At 48.2% G+C, this 26,463-nt stretch overlaps 2 protein-coding genes across 10 annotated transcripts in view; one reads left to right on the top strand and one right to left on the bottom strand.

Annotated features, from left to right (window-relative positions):
• Window positions 1-250: 250 nt before the first annotated feature.
• LOC147044753 (protein tweety homolog 2-like) overlaps window positions 251-26,463 on the bottom strand; it is a 26,576-nt gene continuing 363 nt past the window's right edge. The window contains exons 1-14 of one of the 5 annotated variants that reach the window (XM_085933139.1): window positions 14,372-14,877; window positions 13,088-13,263; window positions 11,792-11,903; window positions 10,197-10,417; window positions 9,334-9,429; window positions 8,492-8,564; window positions 4,020-4,089; window positions 3,769-3,824; window positions 3,169-3,261; window positions 2,917-3,009; window positions 2,527-2,669; window positions 2,254-2,436; window positions 1,440-1,518; window positions 251-426 (exon numbers count right to left, since the gene is read on the bottom strand). In XM_085933139.1, coding sequence (XP_085789265.1) covers window positions 376-426; window positions 1,440-1,518; window positions 2,254-2,436; window positions 2,527-2,669; window positions 2,917-3,009; window positions 3,169-3,261; window positions 3,769-3,824; window positions 4,020-4,089; window positions 8,492-8,564; window positions 9,334-9,429; window positions 10,197-10,417; window positions 11,792-11,903; window positions 13,088-13,263; window positions 14,372-14,500 — 1,575 coding nt within the window. In that variant the 5' untranslated portion in view covers window positions 14,501-14,877 and the 3' untranslated portion in view covers window positions 251-375. Of the gene's footprint in view, window positions 427-1,439; window positions 1,519-2,253; window positions 2,670-2,916; window positions 3,010-3,168; window positions 3,262-3,768; window positions 3,825-4,019; window positions 4,090-8,491; window positions 8,565-9,333; window positions 9,430-10,196; window positions 10,418-10,513; window positions 10,772-11,791; window positions 11,904-13,087; window positions 13,264-14,371; window positions 14,878-26,463 lie in introns of those variants that run through there. The other 4 variants (XM_085933138.1, XM_085933140.1, XM_085933141.1 and 1 more) reach the window with 4 other exon arrangements.
• Window positions 26,242-26,463, top strand: part of LOC147044752 (protein sidekick-2-like) — a 23,396-nt gene continuing 23,174 nt past the window's right edge. For all 5 annotated transcript variants that reach the window (XM_085933133.1, XM_085933127.1, XM_085933130.1 and 2 more), the window contains exon 1: window positions 26,242-26,292. The gene's annotated coding sequence lies outside the window, so the exon portion shown is untranslated. The remainder of the gene's footprint in view (window positions 26,293-26,463) is intronic.

The following is a 26,463-nucleotide window of genomic DNA, read 5'->3' as shown; positions in this document are numbered from 1 at the left end:
AATAGATGGCTATGCTTAGCTGTCTAAGGAATAGACCTGTAAAACCTATGATATGTAGACGTGTTTTAGACGGATTTTAGCCTAGACGTCTTGGCACCATATAGACGGCTTTTAGACCTATAGGCAACAGCACGTTCGGCCTTTGGCACAAATCCTTGGGAAACCGGTGGAATATGTTCACATCTTTCTGGTCCTTTGAATTAAGTGTAATAATGCAACACGATGATATAAATGACACGAGGTTGGCAAACATGAATTTACTTGTATACAATAAAAATCCATCAAACAGTTTGGATACGTTCTCTAGAGAATAGCAACAATTTCTGCTTAATTGTCAAGGCGGTTCCTCTACACCTGAAAGTCCGGGCCAAAGTGTCATCGGATCTGGACTTCAGTCGTGGACAGGTAAGTTGTACCAGGTGAGTACTGTGGGGAGAGACCATGAAAATGACACTGGACTCAAAATTTTGTGTTTCTCTCATCCTCTTCATGTCACTGAGGTAACCTCCAGTATTGAATTTCATGCACGTGTGAATGTGTGCTGGCAATACAAAAAAGTTCCTTGAATCATCAATGTTGCTCCCGTGGAGTTTGATTGGACAAAGATGGCTACAAATGAGCCAAAAGGTCAAATCCAATGTTATCCAGCTAATCAAAGAACAAAACAGTTGCATGAAGACTCAACCGAAAGCGAGGTGAACACAAACAAAAGCAGCACGTGAGAGTCACCAATAATTTGTAAATTTCCAGGACATTAGGCAGCTGAAAAAAGTGTGATCAAAAGCAGACAGGACGCACTTCTGTACCCTCGTTATGAGCGGCGGAGCATGCAGGCTGGGCAAGGAAGGAGAAAGCGCTTGGCAGCGTGCGGAGGACAATCAGTCCGTTTAGAAACAAACATGCAAGAAAGTCCGGTTCAATCACAGACGACAATGAGAAGCAAACAGAGAGTGTCAAGTACGTTTATGATCTTCAATAGCTCGACAGCACATTTCTAGGATGACGTACGAGCGAGGCAACAACGCAATCTGGTGTCACGATCTTTGGAGGTTCTTTTGCACGTTGGCCGCATTTGCAGGGGTGGGCAACTCCGGTCCTCGAGAGCCGGTGTCCTGCATGTTTTCTATGTTACCCTGTTGCAGCACACCTGATTCAAATGGTTAGATAATTAGCAAGGTATACAGAAGCTGGATAACAATCCTGATCATTTGAATCAGGTGTGTTGCAACAGGGTGACATAGAAAACATGCAGGACACCGGCCCTCGAGGACCGGAATTGCCCACCCCTGTTTTGGAGGAAACGATGGAAATTAAGGCTAGCCGGGTAATAAACCACCAGAGGGCAGTCTTACACAACCTGCACTTCATCCTCGTTTTGTGCTGTGAACATGCATGCGTGGTCACACTTGGGACACCAGGGCGGCGTAGGGCCAACGCACCGACGGGGGCGGGGATCCTCTGCATATCAACGGGACGTTCTCGTACCGAGGGCTCCCGCCAAACAGCACGGACTGATTCCTAAGAGGCAACGAATGGAAAAGATGGTAACATATTATATTAGGAACGGAAGTAGCAAAGAAATAATAAAAAGAAACTATGTGCTGGACTGCAATCGTTTTCAAGTGGCGTTTTCAATAATAATAAAAAGTATATTATATATATCACAGTATATTTGTTAAAGCTGCCTGCCAGTACACGAGGGAAATGATCTGAGAAAATAACAGCTCACTCTGGCCGGCGTTTTGAAAACCCATCACCCGAGGAAAAAGCAACCAATTGGACAAAGGAGGCATGACTGCTTCTTGCTGAAACTACGGTGGAATATGGACCTCCGCAAAATAAAAAAATGGCCTTCCCTCTCTTGTAGTCGCGCTACATAACAAATAAGTATTGCCATCAACATAGCGGCCGTGGCTAATGTCACCTTGTTTGCAGAGCTAATGCCATCTTAGCGCTGCTAGTACAGCAATTTGGTGGAAGCTAAATTTGCTTTCTCTGTGATGAATCTTGCTACCTGTTTGTTGCAAACTCACCCTTAAAAGCGGTGTACCCCAAGGCTTAACTTCAGGACTACATTTGTTTTTCTATCCTATAAGTTTGAATGGTTTTGTTTTGTCTAAGCTCACAGTTAGGTCTGTTACAAAAAACAAAACAAAAAAACTTAATTGCGCCGGATGGCCAATTTGGCATCCCCCGTGACAACATTGCCATTGGTCTCAAAGGGAAAATTGTATTTGAAAATCCTCCGTTTACATGTATTCTGGGGCGGGCGGCACACCAGGGGCCGCCTGAGGTGGAGGATGGATGCTGGCCTGGCTGCCAGCGCTGCTGGTGTAGCTGCAGAAGCTGTGGATGTTGGACCTCCTGGCGTAGGACATGCGGCACGCTTGAGGGTTGAATGGGTCCTCCTCGTCTATGTCGTCATATTCTTTGTCTCTATGCAGCGGCAAAGCGGACATGAGATAAGCAGTGCAGACAGTATGTGTGTGTGCGTGGGTGGGCCACTCATCGCTTGTTGACGCTGACCTGCTGGCCATTAGCGTCCACACTCGCCAAATGGCACACAGCATGGTGGACAGCGCACACGCCGCCAGCAGGGAGAACAAAGTCAAGTAGAGGAGGCCTTCCACTCCATCGTAGCACACGCCCATTAGGCCGTCCAGGTAGTCCTGCACCACAAAACCACAGCCAGGTAAGCCGCATCTGTGTGTACTGCTGAAATCTGAAATGTGTCACTCAAAGCACGCACTGTGACTCCAGCCACAGGGTGAGATAAGAGGGCTTTCAGAGAAGGAAGGCTTTATCTGGCACAAATCAAAATCCACTCTGCGCTAATGAAGACCACAGCAAATAAATCAGGCCTTATGAGTTCCATCGAAATAGCACTATTAGCGCAGCATCAGGCAAAAGGCTCACCTTGTGCAGTCCACGACAATCAAGCAAGGCTGTCAACTGGTGCAAATTGAATTCACTGGCGTTCAACAGCCGCTGGATGCCTAACAGGTCTCTCTGCGTAAAACAAAGAGTGCTGCGTCAAAGGTAAATTACGGAGCGAGCACACGAGCTGGCCGACTCAACGGTTTTGAAGAACAAATTGGAGCAAAAGGGGTCATTGTGTTTGTTTGTCCCCTCCAACAGCCTTTCACAGCGGCCTCGTTGACGTCATACCTCGGCGGTGGGGAAGGCAGGCATGGAGAACTGCAGCAAACCCTGGATCTGGATCTGCATGGTGGTCAGCGAACGCTGGCAGACCATCAGCGACTGTGGACGCAAAATAGCATAATGCGCCAAAAGACTGTCGACAAGCAACAAGAAGGCGCGCTTGATTCAGGCTCCACCTCTTCAAAGGAACGCCACCCAAACATTGGAGTTGATCAGGAGACTGGATTATCCTAAACAAGCCGCACATAATCCCTAAATGGGAAGCAGGAGCGCTGATTGGCCATGGGAGTTGAAAACGCAAAACGAGTGAAAAAGAAAAGTGTATACGAGAGCATCTCCACCTCTGGAGCGGTTCTCATCAAACGTCTACTCCTTTCCTTCGCTCATCCTCGTCCTGATCAAGTCTCCCTTTCAAAGAGATGCGCACATCTGAATGGCGCTCTCGTTGCTGTTGCTATCCGTTAGCCTGCGAGCTAGGAATGACTCGAGTCGCTTGCGAAGGCAGGTAGCAAGTGAGGGGGGGGGGCAAAGAGGAAACTCCTCGCTTGAACTAATTGTGTGTGTGTGTGTGTGTGTGTGTGTGTGTGTGTATATATGTGTGTGTACCTGTTGGAAGGGGTTGGGTAGATTCGGACTGCAGAACAAATAATAGTGAGCAATATCTACCGGGGAAGAAGAAACAGTGTAAGTCTGAGCTCATATTTCATGAAGATGGAAATGAAGAGTCATTGGAGCACTTTTCATTTCCTGCCACTTTGGAATTGGGCAGTTGTGATGTCGGCAAAATGTGAGAAAGGTTGCAGCAGTCTCTGTTTTTGTGCCAGAGTGGAACGCCGCTCAATCATTCACCAACGTACCCGCACTGAGGAATTCTTTGCTTCGGTTGACGATAAACCTGTCGGGAGACACGCAGAAGTCGGCGGCGCCCTGTGTGACGACACAACACACACGTACTGAGATGCCTGTCAGCACACCAGCCTTTGATCGACGCCTTGTACTTTGCAATTTCAAATCAGCGGTCGGCACGTGTCGTGCAGCAAGTATGTTGTCATGTGTAGCAATATGTGCATTGAATGGCAGCGGATGTCTGTGCTGCATTTCAGGTTCGGTCACCACCCCGAGCTTAGTCCACCGCATCTGTCCAGACGCTTAATCCATCAGATGATCCTCAATTCCACGATACCTCCAGGAGATTCAGGGTGGGGATCGCTTAGTACCCCTTACTGTGCCCCAAATGCAGACTCTCCATTACCACGTTATGCCCAAACGTGTGCGAGACGACACTCAGCTTGACAAGGAGGATTTATTGCAAAACTAAAGCGACACACAACAAAGACAGATTTCCGAGGTGTAATTAACGCCGGGCAGGGAGTGTTGTTTACAACCATGATTATGCAGAAAGGATGCTGAGCTTATAATCAGCTTTACGACGTGACTGATTGAGCGAAAGAAACCTAAATACCGTTTTGGCCCGAATATAAGACGATGTTTTTTGCATTGAAATAAGACTGAAAAAGTGGGGGTTGTCAAATATTTGAGGTCTAGACATTATACCTTAATTTTTGGACTATAAATCGCTTCAGAGTATAAATCGCACCAGCCATAAAATGCACAATAAAGTGAAAAAAAACATATATAAGTCGCACCGGAGTATAAGTCACACTTTTGGGGCAAATTTATTTGTCAAAATCCAACACCAAGAACAGACATGAACCAGCAACAACAGGCTAAACGATACGGTATGCTAACGTGACATACACAAACGAGGAGCTGAGAACGGGCCTGACGTAACATTCCGAGTTATTCAAATAAGTATTACATAAATAACACGTTTATCAAACCATCTGTGTCACTCCAATTCATTAAATCCATCGATTGTCCTTTATGTAAACAATGCCACGTATGCGCCGCATATGCTGACGTCGGACCAGTTGTAAATTGCATTTCTAATTATTCCACAGACCCATATAACGATATATAAAGTATATTTCAAATAACTATCATATATATATATATATATATATATATAAAATCGATGGATTTAATGATTTGGAGTGACACAGATGGTTTGATAATATATATTACAACAATATTATCAAACCATCTGTGTCACTCCAAATCATTAAATCCACCGATCAAATTCCTCGTCCTTTATGTCAACAATCCCCCGCGTGCGCCGCATAGATCTAGTTTATAACTATATTGTAGCGTTAACAAAGTACCAGGAAAGACGTGGGTTTATATAACAACAATATTATCAAACCATATGTGTCACTCCAAATTATTAAATCCATCAATCAAATTCCTCATCCTTTATGTCAACAACGCCGCGCGTGCGCTGCAGAGATCTAGTATATAACTATATTGAAACGTTAACAAAGTACCAGGAAAGATGTGGGTTTATATAACAACATTATCAAACCATCTGTGTCACTCCAAATCATTACCGTAATTTTCGGACTACAAGTCGCGTTTTTTGTCATAGTTTGGGTGGGGGGGCGACTTATACTCAGGAGCGACTTATATGTTTTTTTTTTCAAAAACATTTACTTGATCATTAACACATTACTTACTAGTACAGTTGATCACCTCACATATTTTTAATACACTGAAAAAACGAATAAAGCAATTCACACTTTAAAGCACAATATTCAAGTTCATGAAACAAATAAACAAAACAAAAAAAAACAACTGAAAAAGAAATGTAGTTATTTTCAAAGTAAACTGAACGAGGTGATTTAAATTTCACCATTGGCCGTGACGCAACAACTGGGAGGGCAAAGCGCTGTTTTTTTGAGTTTTTAAAAAGCATAGGTCTGGTGAAGAGAATTTAGTGTGGTGATGTAAAAAAAAAAAAAAAAAAAAAACAGTAGGGGCAGCAATGCAATTTAGGATGCAAGCTCTGCTTGTGATGGACAGCATGCGAGCACACATCACGCCAGACATGCAAATCACGAGTCCGACGGCGCGCGTACGCAGCATTGTTTACACGATCGATGATCGATGTATTTTATGATTTGGAGTGACAGATGGTTTGGTAATATTGTTGCTATATGATAGTTATTTGAAATATACTTTATATATCGTTATATGGGTCTGTGGAATAATTAGACATGCAAATCACGAGTCCGACGGCCCGCGTACGCGGCATTGTTTACACGATCGATGATCGATGTATTTTATGATTTGGAGTGACACAGATGGTTTGATAAACGTGTTATTTATGTAATAATCATTTGAATAACTCTGAATGTTACGTTAGGCCCGTTCTCAGCCTCTCGTTTGTGTATGTCACGTTAGCATACCGTATCGTTTAGCCTGTTGTTGCTGGTTCGTGTCTGTTTTTGGTGTTGGATTTTGACAAATACATTTGCCCCAAAAGTGCGACTTATACTCCGGAGTGACTTATATATGTTTTTTTTCACGTTATTGTGCATTTTATGGGTGGTGCGACTTATACTCCGGAGCGACTAATAGTCCGAAAATTACGGTAAATCCATCGATCAAATTCCTCGTCCTTTATGTCAACAAAGCCGCGCGTGCACCGCACAGATCTAGTACATAACTATATTGTAGCGTTAACCAAGTACCAGGAAAGACGTGGGTTTGGTAAACGGCTCTTTATTTAACAAAACAAGAGTTCAACGAGCCAACAACTACTGAACTGTAACGATAAAAACATATACAAGTTGCTACACGAAATAAAATATATCAAATAACTATAACATAAATAAGTTTTTCAAACCTTGTGGAACTCAAAATCATTAGATCTTCAAAACGTGGGGCCCTTCGTCACATTCGTCATCTCGTGATCGAATCCTTTGTAAACAACCACCGCGTGGTGCCGGTGACGTCATTTGCCGTTTAAATGACAGTAATCCCTTGCTACATCGCGGTTCGTTTATCGCAGTTTCACTACATCGCAGACTTTTGAATTTTGAAAATTTGTAAAAAGAATCACACATAAATTGCTCCTGAGTACAAGTCGCCCACCTACCCAAACTATGAAAAAAAATAAAAAACGCGATTTATAATCCGAAAATTACGGTACCCATTTTCACTTGTGCACAGCGGTAAGTTAAGTTAAAGTTTAAGTCCCAATGATTGTCACACACACAACTAGGTGTGGCAAAATTAGTCCTCTGCATTTAACCCATCCCCATGTGATTTTGATCCATCTCCTGGGGGAGAGGGGAGCAATGAGCAGTAGCGGTGCCGCGCTCGGGAATCATTTGGTGATCTAACCCCCCAATTCCAACCCTTAATGCTGAGTGCCAAGCAAGGAGGCAAAGGGTCCCATTTTTATAGTCTTTGATATGACCCGGCTAGGGTTTGAACCCACAACCTTCCAGTCTCAGGGGGGACACTACCACTAGGCCACTGAGCTGGTATAAGTTAAAGGTTGCTGTGATCATGTGCGTCTCTGACACAAAGTGAATATATTTCATTGTTACTACTGTCCACTGTTGTGCCGTTTGTCCGATTGCGGTTTGCTTTGTGTGCGCGCCGTTTGATTGACAGCTCCTTTAAGTTTGCCTTGCATCATACAAGTACGAGCCGTTACGCAGCGGCACCGCGACTAACAGTCGCCAGCAAATGTATTTTGTTGTCTCAATCGATTACTTATGTTTGGTGTGTTGCCGAGAGAATTTCATTTATGGTTAACTAACTAACTAACTAACTAACTAACTAACTAACTAACTAACTAACTAACTAACTAACTAATTAATTAATTGCGAAAGCAATCAAAACTGAACTTTCCTCCTGTGTTCTGAGCGACACCCGGGGTCGAAAAGAGCATAACCATCCGAGCCAACCCCCTATACAGTCCTCAGGCTCCCCAACAATAGTGGTAGCAGTTTGCATTATTTTATTGCAATATTTTTCCTTATTCAGATTTGTTTCAAGACTACAGTTAGACTTCACTTTGATGGTTAATGCAGTTATTGCAATTTGTTGTTTTATCACAGTAGAATGGTTTATTTACATTACAAAAACCAGAAGCCATTCATTTACAAATATGATTGCACTTTAGTTTACATATTTAAATGTTCAGATATTAAGGTGTGATAGACAGTTTTTGCATGATTTGAATGAGGCAAAATAACATGCTTTATCTCTCAAATATATTGTTATTATCATTTGTTTTAGATGTAATTATTTTCTGTATAAAAATTAAATTTGGTCTTCAAAAAGTCTTTTTTCAAACTTGAGTCTTGAAAAAGAGGGGGTCGTCTTATAATCGGGGTCGTCTTATATTCGGCCCAATACGGTAGATGATGAGACCCCCCCACACACACAAAAAAAAAGGAAGCCAGCATCAACTCACCACAGCTGTAGCCATGCTGGCTCCCAGTGAGGCCCAGCTCAGGATCACAGACAGCACCATCAAGGCCATCATCCTGCATGGTGAGCAATATTCACACACAAAGACAAGACGGCTGAGACATGGGCACGCACGCACGGATGGGGCATCTTTGTTGGAGTTGGTGCACTTTGACTCTTTGCAGAGGCAGCCTTTGTTTCTCGGCCGAATGAGGCCCGACCTGCTCGAAAAGGCAGCAATAAAGAAGTCTGAGAGCACTTCATCATTAGCGAAGGGAGCTGCATGCTCATCCGGCCTCGGGCCCGATCAATAGGCATTAGTGAGCGCCATGAGGAGGAGAAGGAAGTGGCGTCTGGTCTGTTAGCGCCCACGGCGTGGACAGCGCTGGATTGGCTAAACGTGATAGGAAATCTGGAGCGTGTGCTCTGCAATCCATTATTCCCATTCATGCTGTTTTTGTTTCAGCATCGTGTGAATGCACAAGTAAGATCCAGCCAAATATGCTGAGCGCATCTTCAAATGTTGCACTTTCCACGAAACAAAAGCAAATGATGTCACTGCGCAAAGAAATGCCACCAGAGGGCTACTTTGCACGCCTGCTCTAATGGCTTAACCACATTGCAATCAATTGCAGTTTGTTTGGATGTGGGCTGCTCCTATGACCCACAAGCTCAAGTAAGAAAATGTATTGTAAACGAAATTGCAAAGAGAAAAGAAAATCATTCTGAATTAAATCAAAGTTGAATTCAATTTACGCCAAAGGCGAGGGAGGACAAACGCGAGGGCAAAGGCGAGGGCAAAGGCGAGGGCAAAGGCGAGGACAGCAGCAGCGGACTCCAACTCACATGACGAGCAGCCACCGAGACTGCTTGGTCATCCCCAAGCAGACGGACAGACAGATGAGCAGATCTAGGATCAGCAGGAGCAGGTAGGTCAGCCACCTAGAAGCAGACGACAAGGAAGCAAACGCTGGTCACTAGTGGAGCGCCAGTCCACTCCAGCTGGCCCGCCGCTGGCGTCAATCTAACCAGAGCAAGAAAATAAGTATCGATTGCTCGCAATTTCAAAGAGCGGACATTCACCGGCCACTCCATAAATCTGCACATTAAGGTCACCGGGGAGCACGTAAGCGCATGCCGAGGCCTCTGCATACGGACACTTAGTCTGTGTGAAGACGGCACTTAGCGGCCAGATGAGGAGGCCATGGGAAGGAGGGAGAGCGGATCAAATCCCCTCAATAATGATGAGCACGCTTGGCTATCTGTGGGAAAGGGGCCCTGCCATTTGACGGCGCCGGACTTGAGGCCGCCTCTGGCCGAAAGCCAACCGAGATGGACTACAAGCTGAGCCGTCAGCCTAATTGGGACAAGACTTAGATGCAAATATCAACCATGAGACACTTTGCAAGGTTGTAACCACTGCAAGTCATCCTCCCTGCATTAGCATGAAATTTCCAATTCATTGGCACAAATTTTTGCTTGACCAACTTTGAGGTTTTTCTTATGTTTATTAAAAATATTTGGCCGCTTCCTGTTTTATTTTTGTTCATCTTCCCGCCTTGCGGTTTGAGTCACTGCACTCAATTAGAGGAGCGGCATCCTGGTGACTCAGAGACAAAACACAAAGGGCACTTCATTTTAGTGCCATTAAGTCAGCAATCGAACAAAAAGTTCAAAACCGCAAAGCAAGCTCCCAAGGGCGTGCGCACCTGTAATACTCAACGAAGGCGGCGTGGGCCGCGGCAGCCGTCAGCCCCACGTTGGCTTTGTCGAGGTTGGGCAGGGCATTCAGCTCCCGGACGACGTTGTTCACCATCAGCCGCACGAAGCGTAGAGCCTGAAGGTAGTCGGCCCGTGCGGCCAAGATCTCATCCAGACGCTCCAGATGCCGCTGGACTCCCGTTTGCGCACTTCCCAGAGAGCCCGCCGACTAAATGGGGAAGCAGAGATGCCAGTTGGCCCATTCCTTTAGCTTGTCTCCATTGACCTGTGTTGAGCCGCGGCCTGCGTGATTTGGACGGGAAACCTTATGGGAGGTCCAACAGCAATTTTCACGGGTCTGGAGGCCCCGTGGCATGATGGCGCTTCTCAAAAGGTCAAACTGGCGTTCGTCCGCAGCAATCGCTACGTGGGCTGCCAGGCCGGGAAGCACCACTTTGGATCGGATCATCACGAAAGACTCACTCTTGTCTTGTACTCATACAAACACGTCTGCGCGCAGCAGTGACTCTGTTGTGTTCTCTTTGGTCGAAAGCTCCACTGAACGGACGTTGTTTGGCTCATCTACGAGAACCCTCCGCGTCTGGTGCTCACGGCTGAGACCCCACGCCGGAGCTACAAAGAAGATAAACGCTCTCCTCGAGGCTTGCACTTGGTTACATTCGAGCTTTGGAGAGCCAAGTGCATGAGAAAGAAAGAGGGTGAGAGATGAGCTCGTAAACAGATAGCGGCCCACATTGAAAGCACTCCTGCCGATGTTCCGCAAATGATACGCACACAGTCATGCTATCTCGCCCTATGGCACAGTACAAAGGAAAGGCTTAATCAATCCAAGCACCTCCTTCCCTCCACCCTCCCCATAGATTCACTTTGGTCAAGTCCGACACGCACGTAGCAAGCATCCCTATGAGGCAAAAAGCGGCCTCCTGTCAGGAGGCGCCGCCACCGGGTGCGCTGAATGCCGTTTTCTATTTAGATAGCTCACAAAAGAGGAGCTTGTGCTGCACTGCCACCTAAAAGCTGCATTAAAAGACTTGAAGAGAGCCATATGAGAAACTACCCATTTTTGTTTCACACTTTAGACATATTCATTGCCTCGTTAAATCATTAAATCACACACACATACTGAACGGTCGCTACTTAATACATGGAACAAGTCCAAGCTCAGTGGGCCTAGTGGTAGAGTGTCCGTCCTGACACTGGAAGGTTATAGGTTCAAACCCCAGCCAGGTTATACCAAAGTCTATAAAAAATGGGAGCCATTGGCTCCCTGCTTGGCACTCGGCATTAAAGGTTGGAATTGGGGGGTTAGATCACCAAAGCGGCACAGCTGCTGCTCACTGCTCCCCTCTCCCCCAGGGGATGGATTAAAATCACACGGGGATGGGTTAAATGCAGAGGACAAATTTCACCACACCCAGATGTGTGTGTGACGATCATTGGAACTTTAACTTAACTTTAAGAGGACAACGATTGTTGATACTATCTCCAAACTGATAAGCTCCTCCACCACGTGTACTTGTTGATTAGTTCGAGATGACACTAGGCCATTGGAGATAACAAGAACGAGGAAATAATCCCTTACCAGGCTGTTGATGGCGCCCAAAGTTCGATTGGCGTTGGAGACGGAATAGGTGAACCGGTGCACGCCATCATTGGTCTCGCTGTTTCCATAGAAACCCACTGCCACAGCACAACTGCAAATGCGAAGGGGGGGGCATTAAAAGCATTAAACAGCATTAAAAGAGCGGCAGCACTTCTCCTCCATCCGCTTGCATCTTCGGTGACAACAGCTTACCGCGATACCTCGAGCGTTGATGCGCTTGGCAAATGGGAAAACAAAGAGGCACGAGACTGTTCCTTTCCCTCGGTGGGAACTGTACTCGTCGCCACGAGGTTACCCCGAAACGGAAACACGGGCGCTCGCGACGACAATGTGACATGATGGTCATGAATAGGATATAAATGGAAATAGTTTGCCGTACGTCGTGCCACCAGACGCCTCACAAAGGCCCCGCGACGGCGTCCGCAAACTTCAAATTGTCCTCTGGAAAAAATGCTACTGATCGCCAGCGAGAGAGGAAAGATCACCGTGGCACAAGATGAAGATGGATCATCTTTCAGAGACACGCGCTCAACCGGAAGGGCGAATTGGGTCCCGGCGATCAGTTATTGGATGAATGGGCATCTCAATATGCGTCAACCACGGCGACCGACTGACAACACTGTGAGAGGGATTTTCGAGCTCCTGCGTCACTGGCCACTAATCTTATTGTTCCCGGCGACATTAATTGACCCCGGTTGGGATTGCGACCCAAGCCCCCTCCAGCTGCTGTCAGAAACCGCTCGCCTACCTCACAGTCTTATTATTATTATTATAACCTTATTTATGTTAGTTATCGTAATTGCCAGCTCCGAGTGGTCCACACAGAGCTCTGAGAGTGGCCTAGTTCCATCGGCATGTCGTGATCAAAGCCTATGCAGAACATTTAATTTGTCATTGCGTCATTTAATTGAATGTCATATGCTGGTGTTTGCGGCCAATATAAAGGCAGTAGCAAAGGGAAAAACAAAGCGGAGCGCCTGGCGCAGATGCAACGTGCGTAACAAAAGCTGCCTTCAACGGTATCACGCTCACTCACTTAGCATCACAACAGGACTTGTGTCTGCGCACTCTCCCTGGAACCGTCAAATGGGCTAAGTGCATTAGTGGCCGACACTTAGCGTCACAAGTTGAAGTGAGCGCCAGCTGCCCCGGCATGCGAGACTGCAGCCTTGCACACGCAGACCGACAGAAATGGTTGTCGCAGCGAGGCTAAGCGCGATTCTTTGAATTGGCTAGTGTATCGCTCTCCTTCATTCTTCCACGGATGCGACTGACCATACGATGAGAGCTGTGACGACGGCCGACCACGTCACGCAGCGGGTCCTCTCGGGCCTTTTGACGTCTTCGTGCGCGTCCCTGCAGCAGCTACGCGAGCAGACCAAGAAGAGAACCAAAAGCACCAGGCTCAGACTGAGGCCCATCGCTCCAACACAGGCCAGGACCGCCACAGACTGGCAGAATGAGAGAGGCAGAAGAAGAAAGACAGATATTGGCTCAACAAAGGAGTGACAGATGTTTGTTTGTTTGTTTGTTTGTTTGTTTGTTCGACACTTTCTGGAAAGGCAACGAGGGTGAGAAAATGCAGGTTTTGATGTCAATGGCGGCAGGTCGACGAGGCGAGCATAGCCAAAAGGGAAGACGAGCACGGCACGACGCGGGAGGCCGGTGTCATGTGACGGATTGGCTTTCATTCGGTCTTGTGATTACGGAGCGTGAGCCCGGGGGATGGAGAACAAACCAGTGCGCAGGGAGGCAAAAAGACACAAACATCTCCTCACGAGGCTTCGTTGAGGAGCTTGCTAGCTTTGGCCGCCAGCCGAGGCTCACTAAGTGGCCGCATGTCATTCTGCATGCAATACTTAGGACTGGACAGGCATGTTAAGAACTCGGGATGGACGAGAACTGATACCGAGTGTCATTCCTCTCTTTGAGGTGCCATATCCGTAGTGCATCCGTACATGTTTTTTTGGCACCAACATACATTGAGTGCATGGCTTTCATTTCCAATTACCCCTTGACGGCTGGGATAGATTCCAGCATGCCCGCGATCCCCGTGGGGACAAGCGGTACAGATAATGGATGGATGGATGGATGGATGGATGGATGGATGGACAGACGGATGATGAAATTCTCTATTTCAGGATTGCAGCCTGACTCTTTCGCCATTAGTCAGACATAAGCAAAAGATCTGTCTTTAAAATGACTCTTCACTGGTTTAGTAGAAAAAAATGTATCAAAAGTACCACCCAATATTCAAGAATTTAGTGTTGCCAGTCCGGAAGAAAACTTGGGGTAGCGAACGTCCCTGTGCAGTCAGCCGTCCAATAATGACACATTGATGCTGTCGCTAGCGCTCGAGTTGATTCAACACAGCCACAAACGGTGCTTTTTTTTTCGGGGAGTCGTTTTGATACCTCTGCACTACTGCTTCTCTTGGAAGCGCCTTCGGTGGAGCTCAGCTAAATCCTACTTGCTGGCTTATCACTACACTTTCCAGGTCAGGCAAAAAACAAACAACTTTCCCAACTTTGAGCGATGTGAGTGCCTGGTGGTACCGACCTGCTGGTAGTCTTCCTGCTCGGGTCTAAAGGTGCTGTCCACAGGCTTGAGCGACAAGTCAAAGTGAGGCAAATTGTGCAGCCAGTACATCCACCATGGGGCCACATAGTCGAGACTGGCGGTGGCCATCCCTGCGGCGGCGGCAGGCAAAGGTGCACAGCCAAGCCCCCGCGACGATCCACGGCCGAGGGCGGGGGCAAGAGGCAAAGTTGCAGGATTCCACGAGAAGGAGGGTACGTATCAAAGGCGAGTGGTGACCACGGTTGCTTCCACGCTGCGGCTTTCCGTGCTCGGATCCAAGGCACGGGACTTGAGTGACCGCGTCAACTTGGCCGCCTTAACAGGGAAGGCGTGGCGCTCACCCAGGCTCACCTACGTGACGCCTCCCGTCCCATTCCCAAGCTACGTACTCAACCCCAACACGCAGAGCTATCCACTTCCGCCCTCTATGCACATCGTTTTTATTCATTCGTGAGCGTTTTGGCTCGAGCTCATGCATTCAGCACCCCTCGTGAATGGACTACTTGTGCTGTTCGTGTCTGACCTCTTGTGGACGACGGGGCAGGCGCACCGAGCTGCGATTGGGCGTCTGAGCCGACCCCTTGTTTAGCCCCGTACGCATCAAACGAGCGAGCAGACAGCGGGTGCATCGGTGAATCGATTAACTAACCGGTCGAAGAATACGACATCACGGTGCAGTCTTTTTTTCTCTTCCGGAAGAGGAACTCAAGCTGGAGGAAAAGGGCTCATTTTCTCATGTGACAACACTTTGCGGATGGAGGGCTATTTTTATTGATTGAGGACAGGCGATAGCAGCATGCACGTGAGCGCGCAGGCAAGGATCACTCTTCAACACGTACGCGTTTAATGGCACACGTCCGAAGCTGCCTGACTGCCTGCCTGCACAGGGCTGTCAAAACAATGCAGGCAAAACAAAACAAAGCAAATATATATATAATATGTCGTACAAAGATTGGGTCGTGTCAACTATAATTCAACGCTGTGCATTGCATGTGATATAATTAATTGTTGCTCACAATGATAGTGTCGCAGAGATTCGCTTGGCCCGAGAAATGGATGCGATTTTGCAAATCACTACGGTTCTCAAGTTGCAGAAAAATGCTATGATTTGTACTTCGCTGTTCTCTGGAGGTTCTAAGAAATAAAAGTCCCCATCAAGTTTCATGATTAAAATCACATCACTTTGTGCGCCGGCGATGAGACTTTGACGAGCTCCTCAAACAGGGAGACAATACATAGCGAGAAGATCTATGCCATGGCAAAAGGATCTATGGCAGTGGCCATGTGGCCGACTGCGTTCGTGGCCACTCCCAGATTGACGTGCAGTCGTATTTCTAAATGCATGTTTTATATGTTTGCCTGTCCATCGACTTTGTTTTTAATCAAACCCGGGCTCAAACTCAATCACAGCGATCCCCATAGGAGGAGGAGGGATTTTGTCTCCCACATGGTGGCAGCACCGTAAGAGTTTACGTGATATCAAACCCTCCCTTTGTAAAATGCAATTTTTGAGTGCACGATGATGAAACTCAAGCAAAGTCGTTCATCTTCGCGTTGGAAAGTGAAGAAGGAGCAACAGCAATATGTACATGTTCTATTAGGGGAGACAATCTCTGTACAATGTGATGCTCATATGTACAATTCTTTTATTATTTTATGTAAACATAACTGCTCAATCAGAACACGTATACAACACAACTGGATGAACACACACGGGGGTGACGCCCCCACACTCAGGTACGAAATGGTCATGTGACAAGTTCCCGTCTCAGGTACGAAATGGTCATGTGACAAGTTCCCGCCTTTCCGGACAGTATAAAACAAGCTGACCTGGAGACAGAAGTTGTTGTTTCATCTGCTGCCGTGCCTTGTGTACTGGTCGCCATTGAACAACCCAAGATCTTGCCAATAAAGAACCAACGCCATACCCCACATCCTTGCTTTCCTGGCTCAACAACGGACATCCTGTACACTACGCAACAAAAGCAACGCTTAAAAGCACGATGCCATGATGAAGAGTTCATTTCACGGTGATTCCTGATTTTCCGCAGCCTTCAGCCGCGTTTACGTCACACAAATCCCATGGCATACTGCTAAACCAAAAGGGCCCATGAAGTAGGATTAGCGAAACTACAATCATCAGGCTCCGAATTCTCCTGAATAGTTTCTGTGAAATGAGGACGAAGCAAGAAACCATGACATGTATGCTCTTTGAACGTTAACTCATTTTTATTGTACCCTCCCATTGATGCTGCCCGTCACGATATCACGCCGACAGATAAACAAGCACATATTTGTGACGGATAACAACCTTGGGGATTTAACAGTTTCACAGAGGCAATCACTCCATCCACGGACTTATCAGTAACCAGCTCCTCCAAAACAGCCACCATCGCTTCCTTAAAAACCTCTGCGTCCGTAAACGGTTTGTGGTGATGGGTAAGAACCCATGCTGCTTTAAGGGACGCACTTGTAACCCTCTGCTGCTCGGTGAGTGACCTGACAAGTATTTTGTTGCTGTGTTTAATTTTATCCGTTCGCACAGCTGTCCCAGGAGGATAAGCTGTTTTGAACTGGCCATGTTTTGTCTCATGGTGTCTTCTGATGTTATACTCTTTGCAAACGGCAACAGCCTCGATGCAAATGAGACACATAGGCTTGGCATTAATAAATGCTGGCAGGATAAATGCATACCTCTGCTTCCATTCTTCTTTGTAAGTCCTGCATTCTGAATCAATTTTTCTTTTCAAGGCTTTCAACAATGACATTTTGCATCGATAACTAGCATAGCAATGTTCAGCTAATCATTCACACGTGATCCAAAAGAATATTTGTTAAAGTACGGCAGGTTGAGACGGACATGCAGCAGGCGGCATAAAAACAGCGAACATTAGCAAATCAATGATTTTAATGGAATTAAATTAAATGCATTTTAAAAGTAAGATGATGTTTAATAAATCATTTAAATAGTAGGACCCCCCCCAAAAGAAAAATATGGCCCACGATGCCATTGTCTGAATTTATTTTGGCAGCGTCCAAAAGTAATTGCCGACCCCTGATCTAAGGTATCTATAATAATGTGCCCAAGATATTTTGTACTTTTAGACACACATATAGTAGTGCCCCTCAGTGCGTCAAGGATGTTCTGACGGTTTGATCGCAGGAGTTGCTGGTGGACACAACTCACGCCCATGCGCCTCACTCATCAACTGCTTGCCAAGCTAACCAGCCCGCACAACCCACCCGCATGACGTCACCTCACTTCTGGCCCCGCACTCACACGCCCAGATACAACAAACAAATAATGCAGGACATTACACTGCCCTCCCCTTTATGAAACCCCTCGACCCGAGGGGTAAACAAAAAAAGTCATCCAGCCGTCGTTGCTTTCGCTTCCGTCTCTGGGGTCGGCTCGGGCTGCTTTCACCGTCTGCCAGCTGAGCAGGGACAACACTGGCGGAATCTGGGGAACATGAATCCACCGCACGTCCCGAAGTGGCGGGTGAAGCTGACCCCACCACAAACACGGGAACCTCACTGCCCCGATACGGAGCCAACCTGTCTTGGTGCAGGGCAACCCTTCTGCCCCTAGAGGAACAGCCACTCGGTAGACCACCTCCCCCACCCGCTCAAGCACCCTGCACAGGCCATCCCAATGGCTGTCCAACTTGGGGCAGCACCCCTTCTTCCGTTGGGGTGTGTACACCCAAACTAGCTCATCGATCTTGAAGTTCCGCCCCTTGCTCCGCACGTCGTAGTTCCGCTTCTGGCGCACACCGGCTTTCTCCAGCTGGTCCCGGGCAAATGCATGCGTCGCCTCCAGTCAATCCTGCAGTCTCCGGGCATACTCCAGCCCCGGTTGGTCCTCAAAGTCACCAGGTGGCCTCCCGAACGCCAACCCCGCCAGCGTCCTGATTTCCCGGCCCAGCGTCAGCAGAGCAGGAGTGCAACTCGTAGAACTTTGAAAGACCGAACGATAAGCCATCAGCACAAGTGGAATGTGTCAGTCCCAGTCACGTTGGTGACTGGAAGTGAGGATTGCGAGCTGCTGCTGCATGGTGCGGTTAAACCGTTCCACAAGACCATCACTGCGGATGCAAAGGGGTGGTGCGTGTCTACTGCATTTCTAGGCGCTCACAAACCGCAGCAGAAACCTTGGACTCGAAATTTCGGCCTTGGTCACTATGGAGAATGTCACCAGTTCCAAACCGACAGAACATGCCCTCCAGCAGCGCGTCAGCACTGTCTCTGCCTCCTGATCTGGAAGTGCATATGCCTCTGGCCACTTAGTGAAGTAATCCATCGCACACAGCACATAACGGTTCCCTCTGTCCGTCACGGGAAAAGGACCCATGATGTCCACAGCAACCCTTTCCATGGGCGCCCCAACCCTCTGTTGCTGAAGCGGTGCGACTGGTCCTGAGGCCCCTTGTAGGCTACACACTCATCACAACGCGGGCAGAAGTCCTCCACGTCTCAACGATGCTGACCCCAGTAGAACCCTTGCCGCAGCTGTCGGAGAGTCTTCGCTCTGCCAAAGTGTCCCGAACCGGTGCCCCCGTGGCAGGCCCTCAGCACTGCCTCTCGGAAAACTCCGAGCACCACCACCTGCCACCTCTCCTCTCCGGTGGATAGTTCCTTCCACGCACGCTGAAGCACGCCATTCTTCAGGCACAGCACCAAGAACTCTGAACCCACTGTCGCACCGGGCCGAGACTGCGGTCCCCCTCCTGCTTGACAGCCCACTCCGCAGCATCCACATCTTCCAAGGTGCAGCACGATGGTCCCGCAGCAGCGCCCTCGGAACGCAGATCCAACTCTCTGGCATCTCACCGGTCGCAGGAGGAGCAGGCGTCAACAGCACACGGTCGTCGGGAAAGGGCGTCGGAGTTGGCGTGCCAGGCCCCAGCCCAATACACCACAGTGAAGACATTCTGCCTGCACCTCCTCCAGCCACCGTGCCACTTGACCCTCAGGTTCCTTGAATGACATTAACCACTGCAGGGCAGCATGATCAGTCCTGATGGTGAATGGCACGCCACACAGGTAGTATTTGAAGTGACGTGCCACCAAAACAACTGCCAGCAGGTCACGTCATGTGACACAGTAGCTGCGTTCACTCTTACTGAAGGTGCGGCTGAAGTAGGCCACCACTCTCTTACCATCTGGCGCTACCTGCGACAACACTCCCTCCATGCCGACATTACTAGCGTCCGTGTCCAGCACAAAAGACAGCGCTGGATCCGATGGGGTGAGAACAGGAGCGCTGGTGAGCACCCCCTTTAGGCTGGAAAACGCCTCCTGACAGTTCGGCGTTCACGTGAAGGATTGGTCACCTTGAAGGAGGCGGAACGAGGGCGCCCCGATCCAAGAAAATCCTTGCACGAACCGTCTGTATTAGGAGGCCAGCCCCAAGAAGCTTTTAAGCTGCTTCTGGTCTCTTGGTACTGGCCAGTCTTTGATTGCACTGACCTTCTCCTCCAACGTGCTGATGCCTTCGCCGTTTACACGGTGGCCCAGGAACTCCACCTCTCGCCGCATAAAATGGAACTTTTCTGCATGTAGCTTCAGTCCAGCCGCTGCAATTCGACCAAGCACCAGCCTCAGAGAATCCAGTGCGGCCTGGGAGGACCTGCCACGGACGAGGACATCATCCAAATACACCATGCACTTCTGCCTTGAGATGTTTGAGAGTACTGTATCCATCAATCGCTCAAATGTTCCTGGTGTATTGCATGGTACAAAACTCATGACCTTAAACTGCCAATGCCCACGGGTGGTACAGAATGCCATTTTAGGTCTGGACTCTGAGGTGAGAGGGACCTGCCAGTAGCCACTGCGCAAGTCGTGCGATGAGAACCAGGCAGACCGTGAGACCAAGTCCAATCTCTCATCTATCCGCGGAAACGGGCAGCAGTCCTTCCTCGTCACTTTATTAAGTGGCCTGTATTCCACACAGAAGCACGGTCTGGCATTCTTCTTTCTGGGCACCATGACCACGGCAGACGCCCACGGACTGTCGGAAGGCTCAATAAGTCCTACCTCGAGCATGGCCCCGACCTCCTGATCTGCAGCCTCCTGCTGGACCAGAGGTAAGCGTCGGGGCCGCACCTTGACTGGTCGAGCGTCCCCGGTGTCAATGTGGTGCTCCATCAAGTGAGTGAGGCCCACCTCATTCCCACTGAGGGCAAAGATGTGCTCAAAGTCCCACAGCACCCACCACAACTGCTCCCGCTGCTCGACATCCAGCCCATCGCAGTTCTTCTCCCAGATGGAACGGATCACCTCGGTGCTCTGCTGGCTGACCGAGGGCTAAGGCCACTGACGGAGCTGGCCAGGACGACGTTGCTTCCCCCAGTGAGTGGTCCATCTCGGGGCGAGCGAACTCTACCCAATCTACCATAGACTGGGGGGGAGGGTTCAGCGCTGCGATCAATTTGGGAGGGCTGGGCGGTGTTGTCCCCACCTGCAGGCAGAATCTCCTCTGCAGAATCTGTAATGTCGAAGTTAACTTCCACAGTGCTGTGTTGAGAGGCTGCAATCAGCCCCATATGCTGACCCTCCGGCAGAATGAGCACTCCAGCACCCAAGTCCACCACACACTTTGCAGCTTTCCAAAAGTCCCAGCGCAGAATACAAGGGTCACTCACGTCCGCTACCCAAGCTGAGTAAATCGTTGACAGCCCCCCAAGGTAAACGCAAGGGTCCCTTTTCCTTTCATCTGGGCTGTTTCACCGGTCACCGTCCTCAGTTTGGTAAAAGTCGATTGCAAGATGGTTCCCCCTGGAACAACGTCAGGCCTCACAATCGTGGCCGAAGACCCTGTGTCCACCAGGGCCGTGCAGGAAACATTTCCAATCAGCACGCGAACATGACTGGGGTCCCCCACATTTGTCCAGTCGACTATCACAACAGGTCACACTGGACATGGGGGTCTTAGCGCATAGCCCCTCCGCATGCAGGTTGCTGTTCCCGGTCACCCTCTGGAAGGGTCTGCATCATCCGGGTTACACGGACCCCTTCCCGTTTCCCTGCTGGTTTGTCATCTTCGGGCAGCAACGCAGCAGATGACCGGATTGCCCGCAACCCCAGCAGACAGCTTCCTTCCTCACTCTGTGTTGAGCGAGCGTTTATCACACACACCAGCTCCTCCACCCACGCCGGTTTGCGTTCCTCCCCTTCTGACAACGACGTTGCCGAAACAGAGCAGATTAATGATTCTAGCGTCCCCTTCACTGCAATCTCCCTTTCCAAGGCGAGGGCCAGCGCCTCTCCCAGCACTGTTGGATGGGCTAGCTGAACGTGCAGGCACAGCTCATCCGGTCTGAGAGCTTGGATAACCTGATCACGTACCAGTTCATTTTGGACTTCAACCGGCATGCCAGCATACGCGCGCCGACCCAGGCTCTCGATCTCATGGGCGAGTCAAGGGAGCTGCTCATCCGGGCGGCGAACACGCTGCTTGAACTCACAGCGCAGAGTGTCTTTTAAATTGAACTCCCCAAAGCGCCTCTGCAACGCTCTCACTAGGGCGCTGTAATCTAATCTCTCCTCGGGGCTCAGCAGCAGCAGACAGGACGTAGCGTCTTCTGTCAGCGAAAGCGCCAATTGTACCGCTTTCACCCTCTCCGACCAATCCGCTGCATCAGCCACCAACTCTAACTGAGCTCGATACGCTTCCCAACTTCCCTTCCCGGAAAACGTTAGCACTTTCATCGCAGGCCACACAAACTCAAGGGCGCCGCCATGTTTATTTACGTCCAGCGCCACCGCTGCGTCAGGACATAGCTCCACTTGGGCGGGCTCACGATCAGGAAGGCGCGAAACACCACAAAAATGACAATCGCGCCGAGTGATGATGTGAATTCCAGTTATTTTCGGTGAACTGAATCTATAGAATAAATTCACTCAAAAGATTCGTTCAAACGAATCGTTCAACGAATCGTTCAACGAATTGCCGCCCCCCAACAGACTGTTTTCTCTTTTTTTTTTTTTTTTTTTTTACACAACATCCCATGTAAACAACCCATACACATCAAACAATACAACCCCCACTCAAATTATTAGATATAATAATAATTGGCTCGTGTAATTAACACATTTCTTTCTACAATACAACACTTGCACACTGATCCGTTGGCAACAGTATCTCGCCTGGTCGTTAACAGGAAATTGCGTCATTGACTCGTTCGTGAACGGGAAATTACGTCACTGACTCGTAAAGTCCCTCCATATCTAGCACTCACTCCTGATTGGTCGTTCGCGAAGATTCACGAATGAGTGACAGACAGCCTTGCCGCTTGGCCATTGCCAGCCGACACAGTTATGCCGACATTGATGTTTTAATTTTGTATTTATTGTCTTGTAGTTGATGGTGTTATTAAATCGAATGTGTTTGTGTTTGAATAAAAGGTTAAAAAAAAACGTTATGCCGACATTTGTTAATTTTGGGGCACCAACTCATATAACGTAAAACACGTATACATATTGTCATATGAAGCAGTTAACCAAATATTTGATTTTTACGTTTTGTTTGGCAAATATAAAAACAAGGAATAAAACACCAGACAAGTTATAGCATAAATGTTTCTTAAAATAATAATAATAATAATAAAAATAATAATAAGGCGGCTCGGTGGGGCAGTGGGTAGCACGTCGCCTCACAGTTAGGAGGGTGCGGGTTCGATTCCACCTCCGGCCCTCCCTGTGTGGAGTTTGCATGTTCTCCCTGTGTCCGCGTGGGTTTTCTCCGGGCACTCCGGTTTCCTCCCACATCCCAAAAACATGCTTGGTAGGCCGATTGAGTACTCCAAATTGCCCCTGGGTGTGAGTGCGAGTGCGGATGGTTGTTCGTCTCTGTGTGCCCTGCGATTGGTTGGCAACCAGTTCAGGGTGTCCCCCGCCTACTGCCCGATGACGGCTGGGATAGGCTCCAGCACGCCCGCGACCCCCGTGGGGACTAAGCGGTTCAGAAAATGGATGGATGGATAATAATAATAGTAATAATAATAATAAAATTATAATAAAAGTACATCTCAAACCAGCAATCTAATGTGAAACTGCAGTCGATATATTGGATAAATATATTGAGGCATGTATATGCATACACGTTATATATACTATAAGTAAATCCATCCATCCATCCATCCATCCATCCATCCATTTTCTCAACCGCTTAGTCCCCACGGGGGTCGCGGGCGTGCTGGAGCCTATCCCAGCCGTCATCGGGCAGTAGGCGGGGGACACTCTGAACTGGTTGCCAACCAATCGCAGGCACACTGAGACGAACAACCATTCGCACTCGCACTCACACCTAGGGACAATTTGAATGCTCAATCAGCCTATCAAGCATGTTTTTGGGATGTGGGAGGAAACCGGAGTGCCCGGAGAAAACCCACGCGGACAACATGCAAACTCCACACAGGGAGGGCCGGAGGTGGAATCGAACCCGCACCCTCCTAACTGTGAGGCGGACGTGCTACCCACTGCGCCTCACTGATTCGTCAACTCACTGAGTCGTTCGTTGTTGAACGGGAAATGCAATTCACGACTCGTTCGTGAACGGCAAGTTACATCATTTTCTTCTTCGTTTTGTTTTACGGTGAGGTGGCAACAGCTTCAATACGCATTACTGACACCTACTGGTTGAAGTCATATGAACTGAAAAAAGAACGAATCACTTTAGGAAGTGATTCAAAAGAACAAATCTTTTCAGTGAACGAATCACTTTACGAAGTGATTCGTTCACTGAAAAGATTCGTTCTTTTGAACGAATCGTTCACTCAGGAGCCAACACTAGCGCCGAGGCCAACTCGGGTCGGGCATGTCAATAACACACGGCACGGCTTCCTCCTTTACCCTCGACCGCTTACCGTAGCCACTGCACTGCCACAGTCGCTGCCACACGGCCCGGCCTCCTCGTTCACTTCGCGACGCGACGACTGACAAAGTCGCCGAACATCCTGACACACAAAAGTCGGCGCACAAGTGAACCCAACAATTCTGACACCAATGTAATGCCCCCCATGCGTCAAGGATGGTCATACGGTTTGATTGCCGCTTTTATTATAACAACAAAAAAAAGGCAACAAAAAAAACACACGCAAACAGGATTTGCTGGTGGCCACAACTCACGCCCATGCGCCTCAGCCTTACCACCAACTGATTGCCAAGCTAACCAGCCCGCACAACCCACCCGCATGATGTCACTTCTCACTCCTGGACCCGCCCTCACACGCCCAGATATAACAAAGAAATAATACAGGACATTACAATATATACACTGCTCAAAAAAATTAAGGGAACATTTTGAAAACACATCAGATTTCAATGGTGAAAAAAAAGTTGGATATCTATACTGATATGGACAGTTTAATGTCTCAGGAACAAAAGGATGCCACATCTTTTGATGGAAATAAAAGTTTTCAGCCTACAGACGGCTCAGTATATAGACACCACAAAAATCAAAGTGAAAAAATGATGTAGCAGGCTCGTCCATTTTGCCTAAATTCAATTTCTGCAATTCAAAACTCTTTTCAATATCTTGTGTAGCCCCCACATGCTTGTATGCATGCTTGACAACGTTGCGGCACGCTCCTAATGAGACGACGGATGATGTCTTGTGGGATGTCCTCCCAGATCTGTCTAAGGGCATCAGTGAGATCCTGCAAAGTCTAACGAGCAACCTGGCGGCGTCTGATGGACCGAAACATTATGTCCCATAGGTGTTCTATCGGGTTTAGATCAGGTGATTGTGAGGGCCATTCAATTGTGTCAATTCCTTCATCCTCCAGATACTGTCTGCATACTCTTGCCACATGAGGCCGGGAATGTCGTGGATCAGGAGGAACCCAGGACCTACTGCACCAGCGTAGGGTCTGACCATGGGTGCAAAGATTTCATCCCGATACCTAATGGCAGTCAGACTGCCGTTCTCTAGCCTGTAGAGGTCTGTTCGTCCCTCCATGGAAAGGCCTCCCCAGACCATCACTGACCCACCACCGAACCGGTCATGCTGAATGATGTTGCAGGCAGCATAGCGCTCTCCTTGGCTTCTCCAGACCCTTTCACGTCTATCACAGATGCTCAGGGTTAACCTGCTCTCATCTGTGAAAAGCACAGGGCGCCAGTGGCGGACTTGCCAATTCTGGTGTTCTATGGCAAATGCCAATCGAGCTCCACGGTGCTGAGTAGTGAGCATAGGGCACACTACAGGACGTCGTGCCCTGAGGCCACCCTCGTAAAGTCTGTTTCTGACTGTTTGGGCAAAAACATTCACACCAGTAGCCTGGTCATTCTGTAGGGCTCGGGCAGTGCTCAACCTGTTCTTCCTTGCACAAAGCAGCGGATATCGGTCCTGCTGATGGGATGAGGACCGTGTACGGCCCTGTGCAGCTCTCCTAGAGTAACTGCCCGTCTCCTGGAATCTCCTCCATGCTCTGGAGATTGTACTGGGAGACACATCAAAAATTCTTGCAACAGCACGCATGGATGTGTCATCCTGGAGGAGTTAGACAATAGGCAACTTCAGGACGGTTAAGAAATCGCCTCATGCTTCCAGTCTTGATAATGACTCTTGCTAGAGCCAACACTTGTGGAAAAACTGCTCAAAAAGATCAAGCGGGAGGAGCTTGAAATGGCCTCCACCTGCAAAACCAGTTCTGTTTTGGAGACCATCTTCTTGTTGCCCCTCTAGTGTACCTGTTGTTAATTACACCAATGCAGCTGAAAGTGATTAACAACCCCCTATATATATATATATATATATATATATATATATATATATATATATATATATATATATATATATATAAATAAAATGTGAAAAATAATAGACACGCAGGTTACTTATCTATCCTACCTTCTGCCATCGAGCTGAAGAGCTGTACGTCGCTGGTTAGGTAGGTGAACAGATACATTATTTATCGGTACTAAATGCTTATTTGGACATATTAAGTGAATGTGGATCCTTTTTATCACAGCACAGTGGTTGGGAATCACTGCTTTAAACATCCTTATTATTTTGATGTGGCTGCTGTCAGTACGTGACGTTCAAGAGCGTATATAAAAAT

Source organism: Syngnathus leptorhynchus, chromosome 16 (assembly GCF_054491065.1).
Source record: "Syngnathus leptorhynchus isolate UIUO chromosome 16, UIUO_Slep, whole genome shotgun sequence".
NCBI classification, from domain to species: domain Eukaryota; kingdom Metazoa; phylum Chordata; class Actinopteri; order Syngnathiformes; family Syngnathidae; genus Syngnathus; species Syngnathus leptorhynchus.
The sequence above is the reverse complement of the archived record's forward strand: the minus strand, read 5'-3'. Positions and strand labels throughout refer to the sequence as shown.